Below are 21,881 nucleotides of genomic sequence, written 5' to 3'. Positions count from 1 at the left end.
CTTCTCCTTACGCTTAAACCCGTTTCGATCACATGATGAAATTAATCTGTGGACAAGGGCATCATAGTTCATCTACTTTCACAGTTGTCTCATTTAAGCCAGAGCTTTCTTCAGCTTCATGTGAGAACATAAAAGCAGGCCTAGATTGGCGGCATAAACAGCAAACCCACAAAGAGCTGCATTGGCCTACAACTTTCCAAGGTGCAGGTTTGTCTACAGATGTCTTCCGCCTTCTACCGTTTTTGCATCCTTGCGCTTTTGTTTTTTCGATGAAGTGAGGCAGAGAGAGGACGAGGAAAAGTTTTGGCCCTTTATAAGAGACTTTGACAGTTTAAAATACAAGGTAAGACCTCAAACTATATGATCAAGTTTAGTTTTGTTTAATCTAATTAATTTGGCACGTCACACGGATGCACCATTTTTATTTGGAACGTTTACATTGTACGCTAAAAAAAAAAAAAAGCATAACGCTGCAATTGTCTTTTATATTTCCATTACCGTGTTCTTCAGAAATGATAAACTTCAGAAGTTAAATGTGCAGCAGGAAAATGTGTTTAGCCATGTTTCTGAGCCTTTAGTGCGTATCGGGGGGTATATCTGGGTTTGAGAGCCAAAATGCTTCCCGATGACATTTTAAAGCTACTTTTGAGTCACTGGATGTGCATTACAGTAATAATTTGTCAAATGACACTTGAGAACAAATTTGATCCTGTACTTATCCTGATCATCAGAATGTAGTTGTTTGGATCCAAGGGAGTGAAAGTAAAAACAGCTAATTTGGCTTTGAAATGTAGTCACTGTCAGTGCGTGAGCTTTCTGAAATGAATTCCTAGCAATTTCAATGTCGTAAACTATTAAAAGGAGTTAGATTAAGATAAAGATTTTCCTTTTTTTATATGATTCCTTATTTATATTATATTTCCCTGGTTTGACAACTTGCTTTTTATTAACAGTGTCTCTCTTGTCTCTCTGCTTCTCTACCGGAAGCATCTTTGCAACAATTATTTGTCACGTTCATAAACAGAGCAACAACTCTTCAGGTTTTGTTTTTTGTTTTGTTTTTTAAGTCTACGCAATGAGTTTTATAGAAATTCATACGAGAACGAGGAAGGGAAGGGAGGAAGCCCGTGGTTAGGGATCACATGTCTCTCAAACAGAAGCCGTGCGTAAAAGCCGAAATGAAGCCCTCACTTTTGCACCACGAGCGTTTTAATTTTGGTTTTGCTCCTCATGGTTTTGTCTTAATAAAAACTTACACCTGCGTGTTATTTTTACTCCTCAGATCCAACATTCAAAATGAAGACGATCGTGTGTTTTTTGTTTGGTGAGTAAATGTTGCCAGAAGACCTTTAAAATCCCTGGTTAACGTGGCCTTTTTAATCTATCTGGTAAAATCGTGTTGTTATAGATAGTTACTGATCCACAAACAGTTCAGCTAGAAGCTGATTACAGGAACTTGTCCTTTTACTTTGCATGAACCAGAAAAAAAATAAAAATATCTGGTGAATGTAAGTTTGTGAAATCCAACTGTAAATACTGCATGATACTGAATGAAGTGTGGTCCTCTCTCCTCAGTGCTGGGTGCACTCTCTGCTCAAGGTGAAGTGTTCCACTCAAAGGTTGGGGAGAAAGTCTTGCTGAAGTGTGGGCTCAACTCGTACACCAGAAGTCTGACATGGTTTTACAATGATAACAAGATTGTAAGCGTTGATAAGAGTGGTCGCCCTCGCAAAGGTACTCACTATAACAGGGTTACGAGCCATTATTATTACGTTATATTACTTTCTCATGCGTGTTCTCTGCTTTAGGCTCAATCGACATCACAGAAAGGTCGAAGACATTAAACACCAACCTGGAAATCTCAAGAGTACAGAAAACAGACGCAGGAGAGTTCATGTGCGAGGTAGATGGTTCTTCGCAACATCACACACTTCTTGTGGTGTCAGGTGAGAAGCACGTCAAAGAACAACATTTATTTACTCATAACTGTTGGCACTGAGTGAAATGCAGGGAGTGGTTCACCACATTAGGACGTTTAAATTTCTCTTTCATTATACCCAGGATTGTATATCTGTAGTTTTTTTTAATTGTTCCAGTAATTCATTATTGAACTCTCATAAAGTTGGAGAACTGTTTTTAAAAACATTCAAAAACAGACTCCTGTCAGTCAAGTAGATAAACCTCCATTATTTTCCAGCCTTCAGCCTTTTGCTCAAATGTTGTAGCAGACACGGTTAGGGCTATATTTTATATTTCAAACATTGCAAAACTCACTAAATCAAGCTCTTCCTCTAAGGGTTAAAGTGTTTCAATTCCCTAAAATACAGATGTTCCATTCCATCAATTTAAGGAATCATCTTACTCCTCCTGTCATGCTCCTCATCGTTTAGATTAAGTCATTTGTGCAGCTTGGCCTGTCTCTGTGACTCTCACTGCGTACTCACCCCGTCCCTTATCATTCTCTGTGTCAGTCTCAGTCACTCCCTCTGCTGAACTCTGGCTGGGAGCCAAGGCTACGCTCAGCTGTCAGGTATACCCTCAGGACAAAGGCAAGGATGTTCAATTGGAGAGCCCAGATGGACGTAAACACACAGGGTCAAACAAAGAACTCAACCCTATAGCCTCCTCAGATGCAGGGAGCTGGAAGTGTGTGTTCACCTGGGAGCGCAAGACATTCACTGAGAGTATTACCATCGGTGTACGAGGTAGGATGATACTATTAACATATACATATGTTGTTTTTTCCCAAAGTAAAAATGCCTATGTGGCCTAAAGCAAAATCAAAATGTTTGTTTTGTTTTATTCCTTTCAGAGCCTACTACTCCAACGACAACATCTAATTCCAAAAGCTCCACCAAGATCCCCTGCGACCACTGTGCTAAGCCAGGCAACTCTGGCCAAAAGCCCAGCGGTGACTTCCAGCTGCTGGGGCTCAAGTGGTGGGTGTGGCTCTCAATCGGTATCGGCGGCCTGCTTGTGATTCTCCTCATCATTTTTGTCATTAAGACGTGCAGGACGATCAAACGAAGGAAGGTGAGCGAAGAGGATATGACAATAAATGATTGTTGCTGGAGCAATTTTTTTTTCTTCTTTTTTTTTTTTAAAGTGATTTTACTCTTCACACAGAGGAGATTTCAGATGATGAAGAATGCCCAACATCAAATGAGATCCAAGAATTACTGCAAGTGTGACCGGTAAATGTTCTGAACTCATATCTAATAAATAAAAGATCACTTCTCATAATCTCATTTTATAGGAATGACTGTTTGACCTTCACTTTCACTGCGGCTTTTACCAAGTACTTCATTATTGTGTTGTAATTAGTGTGAAAACTTCTCCTCTTTACTCTCTTTATCACAGCTCAACAGCTGCAGCGAAACCGCAGAAAGGACGCCGCAGAGAGAAGCCATCAGCCCTCCCTCTGAAACCCCTGCTAGTGTAGTGACATGAAAGGCAGAACCAAGAAAAGAGAGATGGAGGAAAAAACAAAGAATGAAATAGATGGAGATGAAGAGAAAGAGAGAGCAAGTGAAAGATAACTCCATCTTGAATATGGCATGAATGTAAATGGGCCTTCGAATGCTCTTTATGAATGCAGAGATCAAATGTGGGCTGAGCTTTTTTCCACAAAGCACAACCAAAGAACTTGACTTATTTGTTTTCTCTGTTTTCCTCGAAACAGAACTTTTCCTGCGTTACTTGTTATGCTTAGATCCTCTTGCACGTATTTTAATTTTCACATTTATGCAGGAGAATGTTATTGTCAAGTATAAATTCAAAGACAAATGCTTTTCTTGATAAAACATGCTGCGTTTTTGGCATCTTTGCCTTCATGAAAAATGAAAATGTTGAAGTATGACATGAAGCTTTTTTTTTTATTATTTTTTTTGTCTTTTTGTTATGGCCAGGCAATAAAATATACTCAACCACAAAATGTGACATATCTGTCCTCTTTTCCTATAACAAAGCGGGACATGTAGGAGAAGCTTCCTTTTAGTGGGAAAAAGTGTAAATAGTAATACACTGATCAGCCAGAACATTATGACAGGAGAAGTTTAGATGCATGTGGAAATTATTGCCTTAATCCGACTTTAACTGGACAACTTAAGTGCACGTAAACACGTTACTCCGACTAAAATCAGACTTTTCCTTATCCGATTAAGACACCTAGATAATGCGATTGGAAATCGATTTTCTCTGGCATGTATACGTTCAATTGGACTTTAAACCGGACAACACATGATGAACTATCTGAGGGATAGCATACATCTTACGTAGCACACACATTAGACAGAGATTTAAAAAGCTGCGCTATTATCCATCTGGTTGATGTTTGAAATGCCCATGTAGGTACCAGATCTGCTCGCCTGTTTGTTCGGCTGCGGACTGCGAGATCGGTTCGTGGTTGGACAACATGAGTCTAATTTATTTTTCACAATATGTTTGGAAGAGATAGCTCGATAAAGTTTTCCTTCATAATTTTTAATTCTGCACAAAATAAAACAATAATATGATGACAGCACATTATTCATAAAACATAAAGTAATAAAATGTCAAAATAATTTGAATTCAGTCCATTTATTTGTATAGTAGGCGCAAAGTTTTATCCTGAAAATGAATATATAAAAATACAGCTTTTATCAATGTATCCAAAGAATAAAAGGACAAAACAAAACTGATAAGTTGCTCTGCCTCAATAACAACCGCTAACGGCTAACTTCTCTTCCACTTCTGCTTCTTCCTGTTGTCCGACCAATTATAAGACACAATGTTAACATCCCAAAGTCGTGACATCATCCAGAAGGGTTGGAGCAGATCTAGTACCTACACCGGTCTGCTGCATGAATGACTCTTGTTTATTATATGACGTAATAGGTCAACCAGAAAAGGGGCCATATTAACCTGCTGAAAAGACACATATCGCCACCTAGTGTGGAGGAGGAGGACATGTTCCTGTCAGTCATTTGATTTTCTCCGTTGCATGTAAACTGGGACAAAGGCTGTAGTCACAAAGTCAAATTTCGAGCATAGCTTGATTAAGCTCTGCATTTAAACACAGTTTTCCTTTGACAATATACAAATTCAGATTCAGATCACATTTTCTAGATCTCAAACAGACCAAGCATCCGTGGGATGATCAACAGAGGCCCCTCCCCTCAACCCATAGGACCCATAGGACCCCCATTCAGTTACCAGACACCACAGGACACCCTCAGAAGACCCATGTCCATTGGTTGTCGGAGACACATGGGAGAGTTACACAATACTAGGAAGGTGGTCATAATGCTACGCCTCACTGATGTGAAAAGGATGTTTAAGACTTTCAGGAGCTGATTCAACATAATACCAAGCATTACATGTACTCTTATGCCATACTGTGCTTTAAACTGTGCCTGCATTGGTTCCAAAGACCTCGATTCCCCATAACTGGTGCAGTACAGTGCAGGTGTCGACACCAGTGCGACGTGACACGCATTAAAACACCTGTTTCTCATTATAACACAAGACCCCCGATATCCACACTGGTTGGCTACATATTCACACGTTATGTATTTAGTTTATAGAAATGGTCCTCTTTTGTAAACTACGTGTGCCTCATAAAACGTCTACATGGTTCTTGTGTCGGGCTTGAGTTTGTCTGTAATCTCTCTTTTAATCCATTTAGTTCATACCAGAGAGGATGGGATCATAGTGATGTCTGACTTCCTGTGTTTGTGTGAGTGTGTATGAACGAGACACCTGCAGTGCACACAGCCTACCAAATGTCAAAGCTGAAATCATCGCTGTACTGAGAACATCACATGTGAGTACTTCTAAATAATCCGTATGTATATTTAGTATTCTTTACCATAAGAAGGTGATTTAATTTTATTTATTTGTTTTTGAAGAGTAAAGGTACGTACGTCAGGGTAACGATACATCAAGGCACGGATTACTGCTACAAATACTGGCAAATGTCACAGACGCTGCGTGAGATCCACTCTCAAAGACAGAACTAAAGGGGCACTTTGGGGCAAGATTTAAATCTGGTCCCCACTGAGATGCCACATTTTAACATCTTTTATTTTAGCCTCCATACTCATTGATTCCTGCGGACGTTGATCTAATCTCGTCTGTCTCGTCTTGGCTGACAGGAGTGATCTCAAATACTACTTCATTCGTTCGTAGCCAGCCTTCGTTGTATAGACATGAAGTGGATCAAAAACTGAAACACCGATTTATTGCAATTGATTTCATGTGCTGTCTCCAGACTCAAATAATTCTCAATAATTCTCCAACGTGCCGGTCATGATGTGTAGATTTGACCCTCTGTGGGCCTTCTTTTAAACTCATATATCTCTTATCCTAATGACAACCTTAAGGAGGATTTCTAAATGTCACATCAGAAATACTGTTTTCTGTTCTGAAGTCTCTTAATGTTTAAAGGCCAAAACTTATGCAATGGCAACAGACACATGGAACTGGTTTTGCAATCGTCTCATTTGGAGGGTGTGGAAGCTACGTTAATCTTACGCAAGCAGCACACAAACTAACTGCACATTTTCTGGTTATTCAAAAGCATTAAAACCAGAGGAGTGGAGGTTTTGAGTCTATATGCCGTTAGAGTTAGCGAAGAGATATAAAGCCTTGTAGCGTCAGAGCGCCAAACGAGAAACCTGATTACTGTAATAAATAGCAGAAGTGTTTAAAAGCCATTCAAACTAATTCTCCGCTGTTCAGAAGCACTTAAAAATAATTGTTATTGACAGATTAAGTCCTTCTTTGTGGAACTGTGGAGGACAGTGTTTACAACTTGCCAAAGTAAATTGAAGAACATGACGTGTTTCTCTGAGCAGCACAGTCATTATTGAAATTTGTTACATACTGGCTCTTGTTTTTGTGAGTTTTTAGATTGACCCGAGTTGAGTGTGACAGCTTTGTTCATTTATGCATTTTGTCTTCCATTCCAGACAACATTTTTATTTATTTATTTATTTTTACTCAGCGACTCGACAGTTAAAATGAGGCCTACAACTTTTTAAAGATTCGTGGTGTCGCTCATTATCCGTTGAACAACTTAGAGCAGCTTCCAGAGTGAATAATGCCTAAAAAAATATAGAGAAAACGCAAGGTGGGTCAAAGGTAATATTAAACCAACCGCTTGAGCTATGAACCGTGTTTAATTAAATACAATAGTTTTTCATTCACTCTGACAGAAAACATAGCAGCCTTTATACAACCTGACACTGAGGGATCAGGAAGAAAATCTGAAGCTTAATTTAGATGCCACGCTTGGCTGAAACTTTCTTGAGTTTGCCTGGTCTGCTTTAAACTGCCAGGAATTCGGAAATTAGTTAATCAGTCTTTTTCATTGAACAGATTTTGACTTGTCGATGCAGGAAAAGCACAGGTGGTACATTAACGGTCACTGTGGTCTGCTCGAAGGTCACACGTGATAATGTGACAGTGAAGTGCTTGAACCATGGCTGTAGCAGAGCCATGACACCATGCTGGCCATCAAAACAGGTCAGTGATGAACACATGTGTAAAATATATTTGCTGAACGCAGCCTTGTGTCTCTGATTTGTCAGATAGTGTAAAATAAAATGCATAACACTGAAGTCATAAGCCGTGGTAAGAACTGATACGATGACGGGTAATAATACGGTCCATGGATATTTTGGAATTTGAGAGATGAGATAAACTTTGGTATCTCTGAATAGTTTTACTCAAATTAATTGACTCAAATTATATTGTATTTACAGCAGGCACCAAAAATATAGAGCATGGTAAAATTAGAGCTAAAATAACTTAAAATGGGCGCAGAAGCACATACCATAACACTGATGTAGAGGTTGATGGCCTTGTAGAGTAAAAGATTCATTTGTGCTACGTTCACTACCAAGTCCTGTCTTAACCCTGAGCAGCTCAAATACTTAATGATGCCTTGGTGATATTATTCTTTTGTTTTGTGTGCATATTTTAAAGTGTTCCAGTTTCTTTAGAAAAACTTTGTGAAATTAAATGTAGACTGTAGGGTTCATACGTAGCAACATGTAAACACGGTGGTGCTAGCGCGACCTCTCAACTAACTGTATTTGAAATAGAAGGATTGAAATTAAAATAACAGACTCTCTCTGCATTTAATTTGAAACAGGAACCATGCTTTTTTTTTTTTTTTTTTTTTAATGAAGAGCATTTCCAAAATGTGTTTTTAATGTACGGCTAAAGCTTGTGCCCCACAGATGTTTGAAGGCCCTCGTTCCCTTGATAAAGCTCTACCAGATGTTGTTGTCTTGCCAGTTCATGGGTATTGTTTTGGCTCGGTGGGACGGAGATTGGATGATGGACTTGGGCAGCAGCGCTCGCATGTTTAGCCATGAAGACTATTGTCTTCTCCTAATGTTTAGGAACATTATTCCAAAAGATTTGGGAATTGAGCTCAGACGATTCCTCCTCTGCTCGTCTGTTAACACCCACAAAACTGAAATACAGCATTTTAAACTCTGTTGTCGTTTATTTAAAACTCGCAGGAAATCCAAATACAGTCAGAACAAAGTCCAAGTCCGTTTGCGCTGCCTCACTGCAAAGCATGAGTTTAAAAGCAGCAGCACTATTTCTGCCAACGTGAACATACAGCAGCTTAATGTGTATTCTTTCTGCTCTGTAGGCGATTACCAAGCTGTGTTTCCCTTATCATGTTATGAAAATATAATGTCTGTGAACTGGGGGTGTTTTCCTATGAGACAGTAGGATTCCCTTTTCATGGCTTCATAACGACCTGCATTACTCAGTTCTCTTTTTCAATCTCTAACACAAATGAACACACACACACACACACACACACACACACACACACACACACATGTAATCATTCAAAGTGAAACTGAAATTTCTGAGCCAGTGTGTGTGTGTGTGTGTGTGTGTATCCCTCCCTCTTGTATTTCCATCTCGGGTTGTCATTCCATCAGTTCCAAAACATCAGAACGCCAGGCATCAGTTTCAGGTCGGTAAATTTGATCCCTAACACTTGTTTACTTTCTTGTTGTTTTCAGTGAACACTAGCGGGAGTAAAAACCACATCTGGAATCAGCAGATGCAAAACTTGTAATGTAGCAAAACGCAGGCTTGGCTTCAAAAAGGGTGCAGAAATCAGCAAAGCAGCAGTTTGCTCTGAACAGTCAGCTGTGCTTCAAGTGCAGGTGCAAACTTGGTCGCTGTTGTTAGGCTGAATACATTTAAAACAAGCGTCTTTCCACAATCAATCGGTCAAGTGGCGATGATCATGTATTAGGTGTTTTCCTCATCCAGTAAACTGGCCTCATGTGTAGGCTCCAGGTCCTGTCCAGTAGTCAGTTCTCGAGCAGATTGTAGATTGTGACTGTGGAACACGGAGACCGGGCTGTGGAGTGATTGCTGCGGCGGTCTTTTCATTTGTAACAAGACGCCGCTCGAATGATGCTCCCCTCTGGTGTCTTAGCCTCGCAGCTTCAATGCTAAATGAGTGGATGTGTTCTTGGTAGGAAATGAAACATAATGGTTAAATTGTTTTGAGGCAGCGTGAGGTAGATGCCGGTGGATGTGTGCACCTGTGCGTGTCAGGCGCCCGACATTAAGCTGTGAAATTGAATGTGCTGCGAGTGTCTTTGTTGTCTGTTTGCGAGTCTGGTAGTTTTCCCCATTGTTCTCGTGGCATGAAATACGCTTCTGATGCAAGAATATTTGATTTGTTTTTCAAGCCTTCCTCGACAGCTCACATCCAACTACAGTGTGTGTAAAATAATGTGTGAACACCCACCACATGAACCAAGACAAAGCATAGAAAAACTTTAGTACGTTTAAAAATCCCAGCTTTTGTAATGTCAGTGTTGAAAACCACTGTGACACATTTAATCAAAAAAGATAAACACAAATGTGGCTTAAGCGAGGGAGCAGGGAATCGTGAATACCTCAAGTAGAATCAGTCTTGGGACAGAACCTTCTGCCATTTTCTAGAAAGCTTTAAAACAAGAGAACGTTCACCTTTCAGCATGACGAGGATTCACACAGTCTGGAGTGTCTTAGCTGGAGCCTGCACCTGAACCCTATAGTAAAAAGACGGCTCCATAACTTTACACATCTGGATGTTTTTGCGAACAGTGTGAGTGTGAAAATATTGCGAAAATAAGTGCCAAACTGCTAGACTCTTGTTTCAAGGATTTTATTTTTAACTTTGAAATTTGAATTCTGTCACACTGGCTTTTAGCGTCATTACATACAGGTGGTGATTTTTTAAAATGAAGGTAATGTTCTCAGATAATGTCACCTCTGATTTTTTATTTATTTATTTATTTTTTTTAAACATCATTAAAAAGTTCTGGTTCAACATCAGCAGCGTTCACACTTTGTATGTGCTGTGAAAAACAGTTTTTGTTCACTGTAACTGTGACAAACGCGGGGACAAAATCACTAGTTCCCTTTCTGTAGAACTTTCTAAAAAACGTTTATTTCAGCAAAGTCAGACAGTTGTTCTTCCATCTTTCTGTTTCTATGACAGTGGTTTGTCGCTGAGCAGACCCGAAAGGGGGAATTTGGGACTAAAAGGACTAGAAAGCCACCATTCCCAGAATTTGTCGTTCATATGAATGGTGACAAAAGCAACTTATAACTGAACAAACACAAACGCTGGTCTAGTGCACACAAATCTTTGAATCCGAGCTACTCGGCAACATCTCCGACTGAAGGAGCAAAGCAAAGCCGAACATTGTTGACCAGGCTTTAATCTTTACCGAGTGTAGTAATGTGGCAGAGCTTTTCCCTTTTTCTTTGCAGCCCAGCTAGTTGTGCACTTTCATCTACTTGTTCAGTCAAGGTGAAGAAGAGATGCAAATGTAGTCCATGTTTGAATGTTGCACAAACATTTCCATGATAATGTCCTGATCGTAAAGGATCATGTTTTTACAAACAAGGCCGAAGAATCATTTACTGACACTGAAAACTGAATTCACTGCAGTAATTGGAAATGCTGGAAAGTTTTTCTTGTTTTTTATTATTTAAATAGATAGTCTAAAGCTGACAGCTGTTTTTTGTTTTTGTTTCCACTGTGCTGTCGCTGTCTGTTTTTACACAGTAAGATAAACGTCTGGTTGCACTGACTGGTTACAGGAATATAGTAACTTGAGTTACACGAATGTTGCGTACACATATGTAGGCGCTGTGGCAGCGTACACCAGTTTTTCCATGGTGAACCAACGTCATCGCCTCATCAGCTTCAACCTAATCATTATTTTATTGTAGCAGCGCACCTGCTCATCTCCTGCCTAGTTTTTCTGAACTCAGAACCACTCTGCTCACATACTGTATATGAAACTGCTTTTCTCAGGAGCCATGAGCAAAGACGATCTGTCTCCTGTGACACGACCCTTCAGATACACTGACACGAACCAGCGCGTAGAAGCGAATTTCCATTCAGATGAAGTGATTACCCAACAGCCTACAAACAGTGCAGCAGAAAATAACTTTTGTACAGATGATGGAGTGATGAGTGGGAGAGACAGTAAACTTCTCTGTCTTGATCTACTGTTTCACAAGTCTGAGGTTTCAGAGAAGCTTGAATGAAGTTCCCCTCAAGAGACAAGATGTTTTCAGTCACTGGCTCAGAATGTCACTTGCTTCTGATTCTCAACCTCATTTCCACTGACATTTTCTTTATTTGCGAAATATCAGAAGGCTCACAGACACCAGAACGCTCCTCGGCACCTCCCCCTCTCCGCAAAGCCGTGGACAGCCTGCAGTGTTTAGACTTCCTGCTTGAATCACACACCGAAACGCCAACCTGATAAGTTTATCGAATACTAAAGAGTTCGGGGACAGAAAAATTTATGTCGAGGGAAACCCTCTGTAGGAGAGAAGGGAGGACGGGGAAGCAAGAGATGTATATGAAAAAAGTGAATCATTCTTCTTTCTTACTTGTGGCCCACACGGTGTCTTTTTCTCTTTCAGTAATGACACAGTGTGGTATGCACGCCTTCGTTGAGTGTGTGACTAATGAGGGAGTCCTCACTTTCAGGTGTTTTCCATCAAAATCGCAATTCACGAAAACAGACCTGCATCCACAGAGGAAAGAAAAGAGAACAGAGTGTCTGATTGAACCTTCGCAGCAAATTTGAGTCCGGGCGTCCTTTAAGGAGACACCGAGTCGGCACAGGGCCCAGAAGTAAATGCTTCGGTGTGGCAGCCATAATTTGAAAGATTTGCTGTCAGAGCAAACAAAAGGCCCGTTTCATTTCGAGCTCAGAGGGAACAGAAGCAGGTGTGAACCCTTCATGATGGCAGTACAGAGAGAAGGCAAAGAAACCTCAGAGATATACATGAGACGTGTGCGAGATGTTTGTTTTGTCCTTGTTGTGGTTCGCGTCGCTAAACCACCTCGGCACTGCATTTCTACAGCACAGGTCCCTTAACTGATCTCGTGCTAGCTGTCATTAGTTAGCATGGGGCGAGGCTTTCTTAGACAGATCAGCCCTTTACCTCATGAATTTTTATTTTGTTGTGCAGTGTACAAGCTCCCTTGTCAAAACGCTACGGGAAAAAGTAAACTCAGACTGACTTTAAGTCGGTGTCAGTGCAATACTTTATCTTTAATGCGGACCCACTCACGTCTGCACAGTTAAACTCATGTCGACTGTGGGTGCTGTTCTGGTTTCATTTACATTTCTTTCCCTTTTCGGAAACTCTCAAATTTTGTTTGTTGATTAGTTCAGTAGCAATGCAAAGTATTATTGAAGGATTTACCCTCTCAGCATCTAACCCCTGTGAATTTACCACGTCGGCGCACACCTGTAAGACCACGCTGTAGCAGCAACAGTACAGCTGTGTGTATCTCTTTGAGAACAACAAGAAGCTGTTGGAGACAAGCAGACATCCACATATGACATATTGTTGCTAATTGCTGACCTGACTACAGCAGTTTAAGTGCTGAGATAAGAAAAAAGCAGATGTTTTGCTCCTCCACAGGTGTACAACATGTGAACCGCGTGAGGCCTGTATTCAATAAGTAAAGAAAGAAACCGTTTGATCTGAAGTCTACACGATGTGACTGACCACTGGTTATCTTCACCTCAGCGAAACCCCTCCACAAAAAGAGAAATGAGTTAACGACACTGAAAGCCCACAAACTTAACTCGACTATGAAGCTTAACTTTATTGCACAAAATATCTGTTTAAATGTAAACAGTTACTCCTTGGTATCAGAGGTGGTGACTCTGGGTAAGGAAAACATTTCTTTGTTTTTATTCATGGACGAACATCGGGCACGGCAACATGAAACTTGAAACCTGACAAACTTTACACTGAACAGTTTGTTTTTGCCGTACTACACAATTAAAACTGGTCTGTCGGTGACCACAAATAGAAACAAGAATCAAATTAGATCGTTGAAACTGTTTCTAACTTGCGCGTGGAAATGTTAATTCTTGTCCATGGACGTTTGCTAAAATCCGCCAAACGGACCTTTTGCCGGGTTTAACGAGCCCTTGATTAAATTTCCACTTGATAAAATTTTACTGCCAAAGATTTACATCCCTAATTACGAGCAAATTTAATTAATAAAATGGTCGAGAATTTTCCTTTTTGTGAAGCCAGATAAGCGTGTCTTGGATTTGAACGTTTAGTCCAATGCTGTAGCGTAAACAGCGCGATGTGAGGAGCACGTACGCATTGTATACTGGATTAACAGTGACTTTAAAGTTTACTTTGAACGCGAAGAATTAAAGAAGAAAATATTGTGTATATTTTTCTTTCTAAATTATTTGTGTTTTAAGTATTTTTACATTATGACATGTCAAGCAGTCTCTTTGTTTGTCAGACAAATGACAGACTTTGTGCACCATTTACTTCCATTAATCTTGTTGTGAGCTTCAAAATTATGAACTTGACTATAGATTATAGACAGTTGAGCGCCATCATTTGTTCCCTTTCTCGAATAAACACTGAAACATAATGATAATGTAACGATACGAAGACATTTTTCATGAGCGACGCGTAACGACATGCACAGAGACTGATGTGAAGAAGTGTGAGGGTGATTTTATAGACGTGACGAGTGGATGCATAGTTGACTTTAGGTCTTTTATTTTAACGTTTTAATCAACACATGTTCCCATCTTTCTGTGCGGTGACAAACACACACCAGATTATATATTTTCTCTCATTTCATTCAGCACTTTGGCCGTTTCCTTTTAGCGAACGTTGCATTTTAAATTTGCATCCATCATTTGTTAGAGCTCTTCCAGCAGTTATTGCTTGAATTCAGACACGCTAATTATGTATCTAAATCACTGCAATTATAGGACCGAGGGAAAATTATAATAAATTGGGCCGTAAGCCACCCATGTGCTATTTAGAACATGCCAGAGATAGATAATGAGTCCAGTGAGACCTTCTATAATTTTCAGGCAGCAGCGCAGACAACAATTTTAGCCCATTAAGATTAAGATTTTTATTTGTTATTGTATCTATTAGATGGACTAAAAAGTAAAAACACTGAGAATTAAAATGGCATGTTAATTTGCTGATTAAACACTGACATCATTTCTCCCTTGTTTTTATTGCATCTTCATTAAAACACAGTATTTCGGCCCTTAATGACATTTAGCCCCGAAGAGTTCAAGATGTTACAGAAAAGTTTAGTGAAAGGAGCTCGTCCTCCTCGTTTGTGACGACCAATCAAAGGTCACTGTTCTGATTCTGGGTTTGATCGACATCTGTGCGTCTTTTTCCAGACCAATCGGTGCTGAGGGAGGTGCAACGGCACTCAAAAAGACGGCTCGTTTGATAAATACAAGACATTTCCGCCTGTCTCCACATAACTGAGCACAGAGGGACAGTCACCAGAGGTTGTAAGTATGCTGTCATTTGATCAAATTTTAGCGTCAACATAGTCGTACTTCAGAAATATAATAACTGTAGCAAGTGTTTGTATTAAAGAAGAAGCAGCTGCACATCTACATATCAAAAGTCATTTTGAGTCGAAAACCTGCAGGGCCTCAGCGGGCCCCCGAGAGGCCACACTGTCATGTTGAGTTTCATATATTTATGTAATAACAGCTGTGAGACGTGTAGAGTTGTGTGAATAAATTACACGATGGCGTTCTTACAAAAACTGTAAGAAAAAGCTGGATGAGATCAAAAAAGTAAAGACTGACGTCAAACATATAACGCTTTAACGTTGTGTATATTTGGGTACATCGTATATATTATATTTCTTCATTCTAACCTCATGTTTTTTTTTCAAATTAATCATCACTTAATATCAGGGCAGCTGAACGGTATAACATAACATGGACAACCGCCGTGCATAAAATTTACAAAGAGTTTTGTACAAATTTGTGAATTAACTATACTCTATAAAGAGTACGTATGCGTTACGGCTGTAATGTTGTGTGAACTTTCAAATACCATAAGACCATCAGCAATATATATTCATTAAATATAATCTGTTTATTTTTCAAGTTGATTTCTGCTCCAATTGTAAACTGTGTGCGTAATTTAATGACAACTTAAATTAAAGACAGAAGTCTATGTCAAATTGAGTTAATGTGTCCGAAAAGAGAGAAAGATTTTAATAATATAATAGAAACTAAACATACTACAGGTAAAGTTTATCTGTTACGCTGTCTTCTGTTTGTTTCCCTTTTTCTTTTGCTCATTCACTTCCCCTCCTTCACCTCTCTGCTGTTTTTTTTCTTTTTTTGACCTTCATCCTCCCGTCCCCTCCCCCTCCACCTCTGGTGCATTTCATTTTGATGGTCCCTCCTGACTACAGTCATCTTTGGTTTCTGGCTCATACAGGTGCTCTGAGTATCTGTTATTCAAAGGTTTCACTCTGACTTGGGTCTGCCCTTTTTTTTTATTTCAGTTGTAATAAATAATGCAGGCTTATTTATTTTCTATCAAATCCCATGTGAAAGGTGAAATAACACATTCACATGTCCTCAACCTTACATTTATATATTGGAAACATGCATAAGCCAGAGAGAGATTTTTCCTCAGATTTTAATATTTACTGTAGGTAACTGACTGAGCGCCTGTCAGCGCTAATGATGGGTTTCTTTCTGTAGCGTGTGAGGCCTCAGACAGATGTAAACTTTTTAAAGCCATGTGATGAATTTTGTGTTCGTAAATGTATAATAAAATAAAGAGCAGCTTGTGACTTCAGTTCAGGTAGATATCTATCCTGAGACATTTATGCGTCGGGCTATAATGACATATTTTTATTTTATGCATCTTTAGACAATTCATATGAGTGACATGCGACAAAGGTGAGGAGGACCCAAACTATGATGAACATTGCGCTCTTGGTCCTAAAGTTTGACTTTGACATTTTTATAGAGTGAAGCATATTTTTCTTTTATTAGCTCATGTGCAATCATTAGTTTTTCTTATTTTAGTTAAAGCCTGAGCAAATACCCCAAAAGACCGCCAGCGCTTATCGTCGCGTTTCTTCTCCTATTTATACAGTGTAATGCATTTAATCCTGATGCAAAACAACCCAAGTCATCCTGCATTATTTTTCCTATTAGATTTAATTTGATCAAAAATACTGAAGAAACTTCTCAAATTCTCAGATTTTGTTTTCTCGAGTTTGCTCAAATGCGACTCAGGACCCTGATGTTTTAGCTTTAATTCACAAAGAATATACAAAACCTTCAGTGAAATAGCTGAAAAACGTTGCATTTATTGTTGATTGATTATGATTGTTAAGGATTTAATTAAGAAATAACCGTTATCTTTTCAAGGTCAAATTATTATAAACAACAACAAGAGTCTGCCGCCATGACTGGGGTGTGGCATAATAACAAGAAATCCAAGCAGTGTGTGATTAAAAAATAAAATCCTTCAATTAGTACGCAGTAATACATCAAATTATTCTCTTTCTTCTGTCTTGATGACAGAAGAAAGAGAAAATGATCCTTTTCTCTTGAAGTTCTTATTCTTTTTCTTTAATTGAAAAAAAAGCCCTTTTGTGCTCATGTTATTGTGTTGAAGCAAAGAGGGGAGTAGCAAAGATAAGGAAGAAACATCTACCTTAAACCACAGTCTAGGTGTGCTGCTCGTGCTGTGGTCTCTTTTTTTTTCTCGTTTAAAGCGTGGAGAGATCCGTCTTTCGTGGAACAGGGGAGGAAGAGAGGGGGCGTGAGAGGCAGAGGGGGAGGAGAAGAGGGGATAGTCGGGATAAGAATCTGCACCTTAACTAAATCAAGTCCCACCACAACCCCAGCGTACGCTCTGTGTCTCTTCCCTCCGCCATTTGCCTGCTTCTTTTCATCCAAAGCCCACCACAGGCCGCCTACTCTCGCCTCTGTGAACCCTTTGTCTTTTATCTTCTCAAATCTCTCTAAATCTGAGACCACCACAAACCCCCCCATCGCTTCCTGCTGAATGATTTCACTTTGAACTGAAATATGATGCACATAGAAAATTATAGCTCTAAAGTAAGGACGTCTGAACAACTTGAATTCACCGAAACAATGCTTTTCAATGAGCTACTTTTCTAAAACTGTCAGCAAAGAAAGTGTTCATATTGAGTATTGTCATGTTTAACTTGAAATTCTCTGTACGTACAATTTCCTGTTTACTAGCTACACTTATACAATCTACTGCAATCCAGTTAAAGAGCTCATGTTAGTCCTCTGTGAACCTATGATGTTTAAGATTAATTTAGATTTTGGTTCTTATAGTGTATTTCCTGCATAATAGGTGAACATATTAAACTGGAAATCTATAATTTATACTTTTATAATTAGTTTTAAGTTTTGAGTAAACATAGTCTATTGTAGAGAGAGTAACTGGTTCATCAGAATTGTTGCACCACAGAAATTGATTATCATATTTCTTAAATGACACGGGACTGCTGGCGGTGTTCAACAGGGCTCTGTACTTGGCTCATTTGCTTTCCACCGCACATGCACCTACGCAGTGAAATGTACATCAACATGGTGTGGAATTTACAGGCAGATTTTAATTGTATTTTACGGTTCAGTATCTCTTTGCCTTACGACAAAATCTATATTTCTGACCACATTTTTCCACCTTGTAAAATACCCTATCCTTGCACATTCAGGTTCTGTAATAGTGCTATTTTAATTCAACACCATGTAATATGTATTTAGATTTTTTTCTTTTTTTCTTCTATAGATGTCTGACGTCATGAGGATGAACAACTTAATTCAGTTCACCGTGGGTTTTATTGCTGTGCTTATATCAGCGACTGGTAAGATGCACTAATTGCAGATCCTTTATTTGTTTTTTTTGTTGTTGTTTTTTATTTGAGGGATGCAACGGTTTGGTTTTAACTTCAGCACATTGTGTCCTGTGCTCTCTTGTAGGAGCTGTGGAGGTGGAATATGCTCAGGTGGGAGATACGGTTATCCTTCGCAACACGGCCATCGATTCCTCCAAACATTATGTGAACTGGTACTTTAATAGCGTTGGTAGCTCTGAACTTGCCTCAATCAACCCTTATGGAAGGCAGAGCATTACAACAGGTCAGTATATTTGATATATGATTTGTTCTCTTACCAGCTGATGAAGTCATCTGTGAATGTCCTTTGGATAATGATAATAATTCAGTCAGTCCTCTCTTTGCAGTTGAACAGTGGAAGAACAGGTTGACCGTGTCTGATAAATCACTGACCATCAAAGATTTCCAACAGAACTTCTTTGGGACTTTTATCTGTGATGTAAAATCAGGTATTAGTCATGTCTCCACGTTCGAGTATAAAGTAATCAAATATAACGGTAAGAGTCAAAACAACAAACACGATCAGTGCAGTCATTTTATTATCATGATGTGTTTTCATTTATTATAAGCTATAGTGCAAGCAACTAGTGCATGTTTTTTTTTGTTTTGTTTTGTTTTAATTTATACAAGCAACAAACTTGTACAGTATGGTAGCCAAGCTAAAACACAAGGTTGTTGTGTCACTATAGGGTTGACATTTTTCACCAGTGTTTGTGTTTGCCGCCTCTCAGCCTGTTTTATTCATGCTGCTCAATTTCTGTTCTAGTGAGTATGACTCCAGCGTCACCTCGGCTAACTGGAGAGCTTCTGACTCTGGCCTGCAACCTGGATATTTCTCAGGGGCAAAAAGTGCACTGGCTCACTCCTACGGGAGACAAACGTTTTGACAGGGAACTCAAACTAAAAGTCACAACCAATGACAATGGCCAGTGGTCCTGTGTTGTAAATGAAGACAAAAATCAAAAGGGTTCTGTTTCTGTTACAGTTCTGGGTGAGTTGATGTGTCTGTGCATTTGTTTAGAAAAGTAAATAGCACTCATGTGTTGAGTATAACATTTCCATTATTCATCATTTATTCCATTCTAGACCTCTCCCCTGTGCCATCACGTCTGTATACATCTCCAAACGTCTCTCTCACCGTCCCGTGCTCCTTTCCTTCCCACATCTCCTGGGACCAAATCAAACAACGGGGCATCGAAGAAGTTCAGTGGCTCTTCTCCCCTAAATCCTCCTCGAGCCATATTTCTCCCCAGGAGCTCTACAATGTCTCCCTGAAGGACATGAAGTGGACAAAAAAACAAAACAGAAGACTGATGCCTGTACCAGGTCTTGAAAAAGGAAATCTGTCTTTGTCCAGAAACCGGGGGAATGCAGAAGACGAAGGAATGTACACGTGCTTAATGAAATTTAAAGATGACGGAGTTCTAAGTCGCACTGTAGAAGTCAAGGTATTGCAAAGTAAGTTGAAACTAATTTGACTCATGTGCACTTTATTGTGCTTCTTCTTTTGTTATTTTTGTCGTCTTTTTTATGTATTTTTTTTTTTTTTGCCTCTTCCTAATTGTCATTCACAACCAGTTAGAGTTGTTGTTTTCTTTTCTACCTCTATGCTTCTGCTCCGTTGTACGGTGCCAGTGTTTTCATCTCTCTGCTGCAGAGTTTATTCCTAAGTGTCCCCAGTGTGGCATGTTTCTAATTCAGTGGCTAACTCAGTTGTCTAGCTCCACTTGTTGTAATTGAGTATAATGAGCTTTTTCTTTCACCAGAGGAATGTAATAACACAATGAATCTTAATTAGACTCTTTAGAGGATTTATTGTGCAAAAATAAGATTTCCCATTTTTATCTGAACTGGACTGTAGCCAGAGAAAGAAAAGGAATATCCATAGCTCCGATGGATTAATTAAAGACAAATTGCTTGACAAGAGCCTTGTGACGCTCAGAAACGCATTTGAACATGCGACGGCAAACAGCCTCAGGTTGTCGACAGGTATGCCCATAATGAAAGCAAATGAAGTTTATTCAAAAATAAATGAAGGATTTGGCATTTATTGTCATGTAAGATTAAGTAAAAATCCACATTTCAAGGTTGATGCCAGATGGAGCAGTTTTGCTTTCAGAAACAACACGGATGATTAATTAACAATCAAAGCAGCAGCCGATGCATTTACTATACTTGTCTCTCTATATTGAAACTGACCAGTGCTGTACCACTATGCTGCATTACTTTTTAATTATGCTTTCTTCTTGTGGATTATTAAAACTGCATTTTTTGTTTCAAATCAATATTGTTATCTACTGTTATATTCATAAATCATTACTGAATATTATCGTAGTAATATACAGTTCTTATACAATAGTAAATGCAGTGGAAGATGACAACGTTTGTGAAGCATTTCACATGTATCACTTCAATATCTTTGTTTGGCTCTGTCTCCAGTCATCTCCTCCCAAGGAACCGAGTTCATCTCTGGCCAGCAGGTCAACCTCTCCTGCACCACTGGTGAACCGCTGCCCACTGACATGCAGCTGAAATGGTTCCCGCCTGAAAAATCGCCCTTGCCGATACCCGACCATCACCTTGGCCTTCTCACCCTCCAAGTGGGGACGGGACATAGCGGAAAGTGGAAGTGTGAGCTGTGGCGGGACAACGTAACCCTGACATCTGCCGTGATAACGCTGAAGATCGGTGAGTGGCGGAAGTGAGAAATGTGCAGGAAACATCACAGGGGCATGACCTTGTGGTCACAACGTTTTACGGCAGAACCTCAGTTTTACATGATGTCTACTCTGTACTGTATACTGTTTGATGACTCTCTGTGTCTGTTGTGTGCAGAGCCCAAACTGAGCGCGTGGATGTTAGTGCTCATATGCAGCGCTGCCGTCATCCTACTCCTCCTCATCGCCCTGGCTGTCATCCTCAATCGACGCAGACAAGTAGACACATTTAAACTGCTCTCATTCCTTTCTGTTTGATCCCATTTGAGTGTGAGATTGGTACTAAGAGTTATCTCCCTCTCTCTCTGTTTGTGGTTTCACATTAGCGGAAGCAGAGACGCCCCAGGTACTGCCAGTGCAAAAAGTACGTACTAACCATTTCCTGAACTGATGAAATGTTTACGCTCACGCACTCAGCGTTACTGAAATCAGTAGAAGGTCTTTTTTTTGAAGATACATTGATAACGCCTGTGTCTCTTTCCACAAGTCAAACAGAAACCTTTGGTTTTGTTTTTCAGCCCCAAAGGATTTTACAAAACATAATATCTCCCAGAAAGACATTTTGAAGACGGCACGGCAACCTGAGGAAAATTCCCTCCCAGTAAAATGGATTCAATCTATCAAGCGCTGCACCTCTGTGAGCTGGGTTATGTGAGAGACTAAAAGATTAAGAGCATGTATAGTCATTGTTGAATGGACAGATGAGGAAGTCTCATCACAGGAAGTGTATTTTATTGTTGTACATATCAGCCAGTTTGGATTTTAGATTTGTAACATAATCAGTAACTTTATTTCCTTCATGTTATTTTATCCTCATTTTTCTCCACACCAGTGGTTTAAACTAATGTTTTGTTTGTGTATATTTTTATGATCTTATATAATTCTTCAATTATAGAGTTGCT

At 39.5% G+C, this 21,881-nt stretch overlaps 2 protein-coding genes across 4 annotated transcripts; both read left to right on the top strand.

The window, feature by feature from the left end:
• The first annotated feature begins 92 nt into the window (after window positions 1–92).
• cd4-2.2 (CD4-2 molecule, tandem duplicate 2) lies at window positions 93–3,934 on the top strand. 2 transcript variants are annotated; one of them, XM_047598730.1, is made up of 9 exons: window positions 93–343; window positions 988–1,040; window positions 1,283–1,324; window positions 1,576–1,734; window positions 1,809–1,946; window positions 2,472–2,705; window positions 2,813–3,033; window positions 3,127–3,194; window positions 3,361–3,934. In XM_047598730.1, exons 3-9 carry the CDS (start codon window positions 1,297–1,299, stop codon window positions 3,440–3,442), a joined length of 930 nt encoding a protein of 309 aa, XP_047454686.1. In that variant the 5' UTR covers window positions 93–343; window positions 988–1,040; window positions 1,283–1,296; the 3' UTR covers window positions 3,443–3,934. The 2 variants fall into 2 exon arrangements, with proteins under 2 accessions (XP_047454686.1, XP_047454685.1); XM_047598729.1 differs by lacking the exon at window positions 988–1,040 and having other exon boundaries at window positions 94–343.
• A 1,791-nt stretch (window positions 3,935–5,725) lies between these two features.
• On the top strand, window positions 5,726–21,864 carry cd4-1 (CD4-1 molecule). 2 transcript variants are annotated; one of them, XM_047599455.1, is made up of 11 exons: window positions 5,726–5,803; window positions 14,742–14,858; window positions 18,157–18,232; window positions 18,348–18,506; window positions 18,610–18,759; window positions 19,029–19,253; window positions 19,349–19,720; window positions 20,702–20,950; window positions 21,098–21,198; window positions 21,306–21,343; window positions 21,498–21,864. In XM_047599455.1, the coding sequence occupies exons 3-11, from the start codon at window positions 18,157–18,159 to the stop codon at window positions 21,520–21,522; spliced, it is 1,395 nt and encodes a 464-aa protein (XP_047455411.1). In that variant the 5' UTR covers window positions 5,726–5,803; window positions 14,742–14,858; the 3' UTR covers window positions 21,523–21,864. The 2 variants fall into 2 exon arrangements, with proteins under 2 accessions (XP_047455411.1, XP_047455412.1); XM_047599456.1 differs by lacking the exon at window positions 5,726–5,803 and adding an exon at window positions 8,904–8,986.
• Window positions 21,865–21,881: the final 17 nt, after the last annotated feature.

Source organism: Mugil cephalus, chromosome 11 (genome assembly GCF_022458985.1).
Source record: "Mugil cephalus isolate CIBA_MC_2020 chromosome 11, CIBA_Mcephalus_1.1, whole genome shotgun sequence".
NCBI classification, from domain to species: Eukaryota; Metazoa; Chordata; class Actinopteri; order Mugiliformes; family Mugilidae; genus Mugil; species Mugil cephalus.
Note: the sequence above shows the minus strand (reverse complement) of the source record. Positions and strands in the feature narration are given on the sequence as shown.